This window comes from Phaethon lepturus, unplaced genomic scaffold, assembly GCF_000687285.1.
Source record: "Phaethon lepturus isolate BGI_N335 unplaced genomic scaffold, ASM68728v1 scaffold50114, whole genome shotgun sequence".
Classification (NCBI taxonomy): Eukaryota; Metazoa; Chordata; class Aves; order Phaethontiformes; family Phaethontidae; genus Phaethon; species Phaethon lepturus.
Genome location: NW_010534984.1, coordinates 2,965 through 11,359, shown reverse-complemented (window position 1 = coordinate 11,359; position 8,395 = coordinate 2,965). Strand labels below are relative to the sequence as shown.

The 8,395-nt window shown below is 45.5% G+C and overlaps 1 protein-coding gene across 1 annotated transcript in view; it reads left to right on the top strand.

Annotated features, from left to right (window-relative positions):
* The first annotated feature begins 329 nt into the window (after nt 1–329).
* LOC104619697 (cathepsin E-A-like) overlaps nt 330–8,395 on the top strand; it is a 9,029-nt gene continuing 963 nt past the window's right edge. Inside the window, exons 1-7 of the mRNA XM_010285663.1 lie at nt 330–385; nt 563–740; nt 2,811–2,928; nt 3,430–3,548; nt 3,988–4,187; nt 5,199–5,321; nt 6,011–6,155. Of these exons, the coding sequence (XP_010283965.1) occupies nt 330–385; nt 563–740; nt 2,811–2,928; nt 3,430–3,548; nt 3,988–4,187; nt 5,199–5,321; nt 6,011–6,155 (939 nt within the window). The remainder of the gene's footprint in view (nt 386–562; nt 741–2,810; nt 2,929–3,429; nt 3,549–3,987; nt 4,188–5,198; nt 5,322–6,010; nt 6,156–8,395) is intronic.

The window sequence follows — 8,395 nt, the reverse complement described above, 5'->3', positions numbered from 1 at the left end:
ATCCTTGGACTGCCTTCTCTTTCCCTTGCTAACGGAAGCCAAGCTAACCCCATGTATTATATTTAAGTAAAAGACATTAAGGATTGTTAGTAAAATGTCTTTTTGGTCTGGAACGTGCCCTGGTTATCTGTGCCTTAGTGCCTCCACTGGACACCACTATTTGCACAATCCAGCGGTTACTCTGAGAGCAAATTAATCGGTTTCTGCCAAAGCACTGACCTCCTGTGATTGATTGACCTGGCGAACAGCCCTCTGCTGACAACAGGGTATAAAAAAGGACTTCTGAGTAAATGAGTGTCTTTAGACTTTTTTTTGAACCGCTTGGAGCCATGAGGGTGATACTGTTGGCTGTAGTTTACATCCCGTTCACCGTGGCCGTGGAACGGTAAGACAACACATCTAACATCGCTGGTGCCTGTCTCAGCTGGCTTCTCAGGGTGACCCGTGCTTGTTGCTACCCAAGGTCTCAAAAAAGAAACAAATTAAAAAAAAAAAAAAGAGTATATGAGAGCTCTAGAAAGGAAAACCAGTTGATTTTGTTATGTTTATTTTATTTGCACAGAATCCCCCTTGTTCGATTCAAATCTATCAAGAAACAGTTGAAGGAAAAGGGAGAATTAGAGGAATTTTGGAGGAATCATCACCCCGACGTTTTTGCCCGGAGGTACCTGCATTGCTTCCCTGCAGATATTGCTTTATCAGTAGGAGCCGCTTCAGAAAGACTGTACGATTACATGAATGTAAGTACAGTTTTGGTAATGCAATCATTAGGACTTGTTGTTCTCTTGAAGGCAGATTTTTTTTTTCTCAGCACATTTGAAGCCTAGTTTCTCAATGAAATTGTAGGGCTTGAGCTGGCTTGTTGCTCTATGCTATAAATACTTGATCATCAAAAATTAGTTTACCAGTCTGCAAAATAAAGCACATAGAGGCCTAGGTTAGCATGGGACCTGCGGAGAAAGCTTGTTGTAATCTAGCAGTGGTAGTCCTGTAACAGGTTTTACTTTTGTATAGATGTGTATTGGGCTTGGTTGCATCTCCAGACAAATGTGGAAGGTTTGCCTGTATCAATCTTGGTTCAGGATTGGGTTTTTAGTAGCAGAATCTGATTACTTCATTTAGCTATATGCTATTTATCAGAAACTTGGATGTTTGCATGTTATAAAAAATCCCCCAAATCTCATTTATTTGATCATGTGGAGTGATAAATCAGTGATAACAAAGATCCTAATAGAGTTTTTATTTTTCTTCTTTTATCTCCTGAACTTAATGTCTGTTGAATATTTGAGGCCGACCTGGCTCTCACACTAACCTGGCTGAATTTAGCCTCTGAACTGAGACAGGAAAAATACAAGTTTCATTGGATCTCAGACTGGCAAGTCAGCAGGTCAACCATTTTGTAAACTGTCTTTCCTGGGTTTAGCTTTTTGTCCATTTGGTTGGTCTGCTGTTTTCTATTTTATTCGGTTCTTGTTATGCTTATTTAAAGGAAAGATAAGTTGCCGAAATTTTGTGGAGACTGCATCTGAACAGGGAAGGGAAAGGCAAATTAATTCAGCAAGAACTTCCTGACACTTGAGGGCCATAAAGGAATATGTCAAGATGAGCTAAAGATTTTTGTGAAGAAGATCAAAGGAGACTGAAACATTCCAGCCTGCTCTAAAGCTTATCAAAGAGGGATAAATATCAAAATAAGAAAACAAAACCCACAGAGCTTGCATATCCAGCTAGCACCAGTAACAGATTTGTAGAGGTTTCAATGTGGTGTGTTTGTGAGGTTTTTTGGCGGTTTTTTTGATCAACATGTCTTAGAGATGCCTCACTTTACAGATTAATCAATAAAGGTTTGTTTAACAGAGTAAGGAATAAAATCCTGCTGTATAGCTGGATATTCTGTTAAATGGTGTGCTTGCTTGCCTTTTCATGATTATCTCATTCAGACCATAAACTTCAGGGTCAGAAAGTATATTCAGTGTATTAATTGACAAGCATGTACTTGAAGATACGTATTCAAATATTTGTATTGCTACAAAAGGCTTGGCACTGGGGATTGCTTTTCTATCTGCGTTTGAATTCCAGGAATGCCTCTTCCTAAAAATAAGTCTCTTAATGCTGAAGTGCTCTTCCAGGGCCAGATAGGGGCACTTGGACACTTACATTCGGGATGTGGATAAGCTCTTCACTCCAGCATTCACATATTCACGGTTTATCTCTAGCCTCAATTGGTGTCCAAGGACAGTCAGTGGTTTCTTTATCCACTGGATGAACTTTGTTCAGTACATCAGATACAGTCTCTGCAACAGAATTATTTTTTAACCTGCTAATATCTGCTCATTAAAAAGAAAAAAGCCCAGGCACCTTGTGATGGCAATTGTGCAGCTGGTCGGAGCCCTCTGACGCCGGTGGAGGCAAGTTGTGCTGTCTTTGCGTCACTGATTTCTTACTGACATCAGTAGGGAGCTGCCCGAAAGCCTGTGTGGTCATGCAGGGGCTTCGTCTTGGGGCTGACCTTGCCAGCACTGATGTCGGTGCAAGAGAGTTCATGGACTTCATGGGGAACCCTACTGAGCATTTGCTTAGCAGGCTTTAAAAATGTGGCACTGTTATGCATGCAGCTGGAGTGCAGTCTGCTGCCCACAGCCACTCATGGAGCCAGACACAGTTCCTTGTGGCGTGCATTTACGTTTGGATGAAATTGCAATGAACCCTCTGAGAAAGCGTTGCGTGATGCTCCCAAGTCTGCCTTTTCCTCAGGCATAGCTGAGGCACCGGGAGGCAGCCCGGGGCTGAGCCGGTTGTTCCTCCCCCAGGCGCAGTACTACGGAGTTGTCAGCGTTGGCACACCGCCCCAGAGGTTCACCGTCGTGTTTGACACCGGCTCCTCCAATTTTTGGGTCCCTTCTGCTTATTGCATCAGTGAAGCATGCAGTAAGAAACGTTACCCTCCCTTGTGCTCCTTGTGTCTCGGGTACTTTGGTCACTTCTCCTTTCCCAAGGAGCTTGCCTGCAGCAGGGATTTGGGAGAGGAGGATTTGGAGCACCCCTGAGGCCACTCTTCCCTCCCTGCCTTGCTGTTCCGCCTCTGCTGCTCCGTGCCACCTGCAGCCAGGGCAGGTGCCAGCTGCAGCTGCCGGGCGCCGTTCCGTACCACGAGGTGCCTGGGGTGAAAGGCATGAAAATAAACCTGGGAAAGCTACAAATAGGGGTGGAAATGCCCATTTTTGTTTTGATTTGCCTTTAAAACCCAAAATAACCTCTGAGGTACAGAAAAACTGGAGTGCCTGTGGGGGAATGGGCACCTCCATCATCACCTTCCTCATAAGACAAGCAAAAATCTGGCTCTCCTGCATCTCATCTGGTTCTGTGTCAGGGAGCAGGGGCATTGCCAGGACCTCCCCTCAGTGCACAAGTGTCATTTGTTTTGTGTAGGGGTGCACCAGAAATTTAAGTCCTTTCTGTCGGATTCGTATGAGCACGGAGGGGAAGCCTTCTCCTTGCAGTACGGCACGGGACAGCTTCTGGGCGTTGCTGGCAAAGACACACTGCAGGTGAGCCTCCACTTAAAACCGGTGTCAGCCTCCAGGTCAGCCATTTTCAGGGCAGTTAGATACTGGCCTTGCCCTGGAAGACCTTGCCTGGTTTAGGCAAGGGCAGGGCAAAGTCCAACCAAGCTGGGTGCTGAGAGGTGTGGGTGCTGCTCCGGCTTTGAGCTGCCCAGAAAAATCCCTAGGACTTTATTTTGCTTTTCTGCTTGTCTCCTTGGGTCTTGTCCTGGGTTTATGAAGAAAAAGTCACAGAATTAAGACATTAAAAGGAATTGGTGCAACCTACCTGCCAAATGGGCACCCGCTATATGGATGCAAGTCACCCAAGGATATCGAGGCTTTATAAGCTGAATGAATTCGTTGATACGGACCTGAAATGTGGCTAATTTCTTCTAATTGATGGTGTCTTTGATTTCAACGGGATTTTTTTTGTACCAAACAGATAAGTAACATCTCCATCAAGGGACAGGACTTCGGCGAGTCAGTGTTTGAGCCAGGAACAACCTTTGCCCTTGCTCACTTTGATGGCGTGCTGGGCTTGGGCTACCCCTCTTTAGCAGTGGGCAATGCTCTTCCTGTGTTTGACAGCATCATGAATCAGCAGCTGGTAGAGGAGCCAGTCTTCTCTTTCTATCTGAAAAGGTCAGTCTTTAAAGTGACACTGTCAAAAAGGAGTGAATCTATTTTAATTGTTAATTTGTTTAATTGTTTAATCTATTTTAATTGTGATTCTGCCCCTTGACTTTGTTCCGATGAGACCCCACCTGGACTATTGCATCCAGCTCTGGAGCCCTCAGCACAGGAAAGACATAAACTAAAACAGGGCAGATTTAGGCTAGATATAAGGAAGAAATTTTTCACCATGAGGGTGGTGAAACACTGGCACAGGTTGCCCAGAGAGGTGGTAGGTGCCCCATCCCTGGAAACATTCCAGGTCACGTTGGATGTGGCTCTGAGCAGCCTGATTGAGTTGAAGATGTCCCTGCTCATTGCAGGGGGGTTGGGCGAGATGACATTTAAAGGTCCCTTCCAACCCAAACTATTCTATGATTAATTTAACGGTGCATCTGTATAAATCTTCAATTCTAAAAAGTAATTTCCCTTTTTTTTTTTTTCCTGATTTAACGCCAAAAAATATGGAGTGAAAAGGAAAAGTGTGCTGGGGAGAACAATGAATTTTTAGATGGACAGTTATTCTTGTTGGAGCTGGTCATAAACAAAAGAAATGCTCCCAGCTCAGACTGACTAAGTCTGAGTTGCCAGAGGTTTCCTTCTGGCCGGTGGAGATGAACTGAAATGCAGTGCTACACCCAAGTGGCCACATTTCAGAAAAGAAATGTTGTTACCTCATCTGGACCTAGCTGTAACTCCACCAATCTATTTAGCATTTATTTGGAGGTGAGAGCAGCAACTGGCTCAATCTGCTCCTGATGCCTATCTTAGCCCTTGGCAGCCTACAGTAAGTCTTCTCAGCGGTTGTTTGGAGGCTCTGAGTTGGGACAGATGCAGTTATTTTTTTATTATTTAGAAATAATCCCTTTCAGCCATCCATACCAGAATTTAGAAAGGTCTGTGTTTTGTCTTTTACTCTTTAAGTGATCGGCACATGCTGGCATACCCCCATGCCTGTGTTAACCTGTCTTATGCTTTCAGAGGAGATGACACTGAGAATGGTGGTGAGTTGATCCTGGGGGGGATAGACCATTCCCTCTACAAAGGTTCAATCCACTGGGTCCCGGTCACCGAGAAAAGCTACTGGCAAATACACCTGAACAAGTATGTATGTATGTACATATGTATGTATGTATGAAATACCTGGTGGAATTCACCTCCCCAGGTAAAACCAGCAGAGGCAGAAACACCTAGGGATACAGGTGTAAGAGGACTTGGCTGCAGTGTTTTACCCTTGTGCCTCCCGAAGAGGGGGTTTGCCAGGATGAGGCTGGGGTTGATTAGCTCTCTAAATGTGCTGTGACATGGGGAGCTGCTTTCTGGGAGAGCATTTGAATCTGTTCTAATACATTACACCTATGGTCAAGTTGACTCTTTGTGGACTATTGAGTTAAGAGGTTAAGGCACCGAGGAACTGAATCCAGCTCCAGGTCCTGCTCTCATCTTTTCTGTTAACCTTCATCAAAGTAGACAGTGTCCCTTTGGTCCTCTTCCTGCTGCGTAAATTGATGAGGACACATACCTGTGGGCGAGGACAAATTCATCGTCAGGCAGCAAATGATTAGGGCTGTAAGAGTCCTGAGAGAGAAAAGCAGGTCTGCAAACAAGACGTCTTCCTCATGCTGCTTCCTTTTATTACTTTCTTGTCTTTTAAAGATGTTCTTGTCTTTTAAGACTGGCAAAGCTTGGCAGCTAGTTTTAACTTCAGACGGTACTTTAGCTAGCAATAATATGTTGCTTCAGCCACAGTGTGTATGCCATTTGCTTAAAGATGCTTTGTTTTTCACTTGCAGTATAAAGATCCAGGGCCGGGTGGCATTTTGCTCCCATGGCTGCGAAGCCATCGTTGACTCAGGCACTTCTCTTATCACTGGCCCCTCTTCACAAATCAGAAGATTACAGGAGTACATTGGGGCAAGTCCGTCACACACTGGAGAGGTAAAAACCATACAGCCAGAAAACAGCCAGAAAGGAAGAGAAATTGGTATTTGGTGCAAGGAGCTTATAGGGTGGGAAAATAACTAAAATAATTGCTCAGAAAGGTCTCAGCGAAAGCCTTGTTTCCAGGAGAGCGCTGAACTCGGAGCCAAGCTGGTTTTGACCCATTTGCCTTGCTGTCCCAGCCATCCTCCCAGCTGTCCACCTCCTCTCCCATACTCGTGTGTAAGGAAATAACGGGGGCATCTGCCTGAGGAATCAATACGTACTCTGCATCAGAGATAATGTTCTTTTGGAAAATCAGAGGATTTTCAATGTCCCCAGCTATAGCTGTTGGTTCCCCTGAGCCGGGAGGGGTTTGGTGCTGATGGCCAGCCCCGTCAGCATCAAATGGAAAGGGAAGGGTGTCGTAATTACAGCCCCGCAGCGGCTGCGCTGACAGGGCCTCTCACCGTCCGCTTGCAGCGGAGCAGGCGCTGTCTGCCGTGGCTCCCAGGAGGGATGCGCAGCGGTGTCGCTCACCGTGCTGGCTCCTGGCAGATGAGCCACGGGGTGTGGGACAGACCTCGCTGTCTCCTCCTCCCGAACCTTATCCCTCTGCCTCCTCGCTGAGTTTCCTCTCTTCGCTGCTGCTCCCTCCTGCATTGATCCCCCCTTGCTGATGCTCCCCACCACTCCTTCCCATCCCTGCCTGCCCTCCGAGGGACACCTCCGCCTCCTCCAGATGGCCTTGATGTGCCACTTCATGGCCTCTCTGGACCCACACTTGTGGTCCCCGGCTCCCCACGCCTCTCTGGGGGACTTGTGTGAGCCAAGGTTGCTCGAGGTCAGTTAGTCTCTCCCACCACCGTGCCCGCGGGCCAGGCTGGGATGTCTCTCTGCTGCCCTTCGCATCTCCCCGCTGGCAATTTTCAGATGGCGTGCCCGAACCCTTGTAACATCTAAAGTGCTGAGGTGACAAGCCTGAGACAGCTAAACCCACCCACCTCCAGGGACAGCGCAGCTTATTTTTACTGTGCCGTATTGCTGGCCCGGGGCTGACTCCCACAGGTAATTACTACCTCGCCACAGCTCCAGCGCCCCAAGTAAAGCTGCCGCGTACGGTTTCTGTTAACTTTGCAGTTGTCTTGATCCTGACACAAAACTGCACTTGGAAGAAAATGAAGTGTTACGGTTGCCCAGTGCACTGGGCAAAGATCAAAGACAAAGTGGACCTTTAACCAGCCTCCTTTTGTAAGAGGAGGACCTGGAGTTGCATCTGTGTAACTCATGAGGCTTCTGATTCTTTTTCAATTAAACCTTAGATGTCATTTTTATTCGAATTTTCAGATACGTGCCAAACAGTGTGCTTTAATAACGAGTTGGTTTTATAATGGTACTTATTATTAGACAGAGATAAAATATGTATTTCCAATGCACTTATATTAGTGTAATATAAACAAAAAACAGGTCATTGCAGTATGAGTTCATATACTCCAGTGGTGAGGTTAAGAACACTCAGCTGGCATCTCAGATTCTGAAAAAAAAGCATCCTGAAAATGAGATTTTCTACAACTATTTTTGTAGCAACCACAGACAGAATGAGTATTTATCTCAAATTTATCCCAGTAAAAGTGGGATAAAATAAAATCCATCAGTGATTTTACCAGAACTTTTATCTCTTTCCAGCAAGGATTAGTTTGTTCTGGACATATTGCCTATGTAAATGAATTATGTCTTCCTTCTCATACCCTACAAACCATTATACTGGCTTTTTTTACCCTTGTCCTCTGTATCCCATGGTTTATTTTGTTCTAATGGTGTGACACCTGATAAGTATACACAAGATTTAGGGCTATGTTTTCATAAAGCAGATTTAACAGCAACAAAAGTAGATTCCTCCTTATAGGAAGCCTCTAAAACAATGACTTTAAACACTACAGTTTACAGCAAAGATGCCTCTGGGGCTCAGAGCATTCTTCAGTGCCATTTGACATGCCAGTTGTTTCATGAAATAACTAGCAAGGCCAGGAAATGATCTATGTTACTGTAAGTGAATGTATTATTTATGGAAATTAATGACCATGCCAGAGTTTAGTCCTCCTTCTGTTCCTTAAATCCCCCTTCAGGGCAGATTATAAGTATAAATTGCTGTATTCCTCACTGGCTTTTTTTTTTTTCCCTAAAATGATGATATTATGGGAGGGAGCTGGCGTGAGCCACAGCCGTAGGGGCTGGGGGGCGCGCCCCCCCCCCCGTCC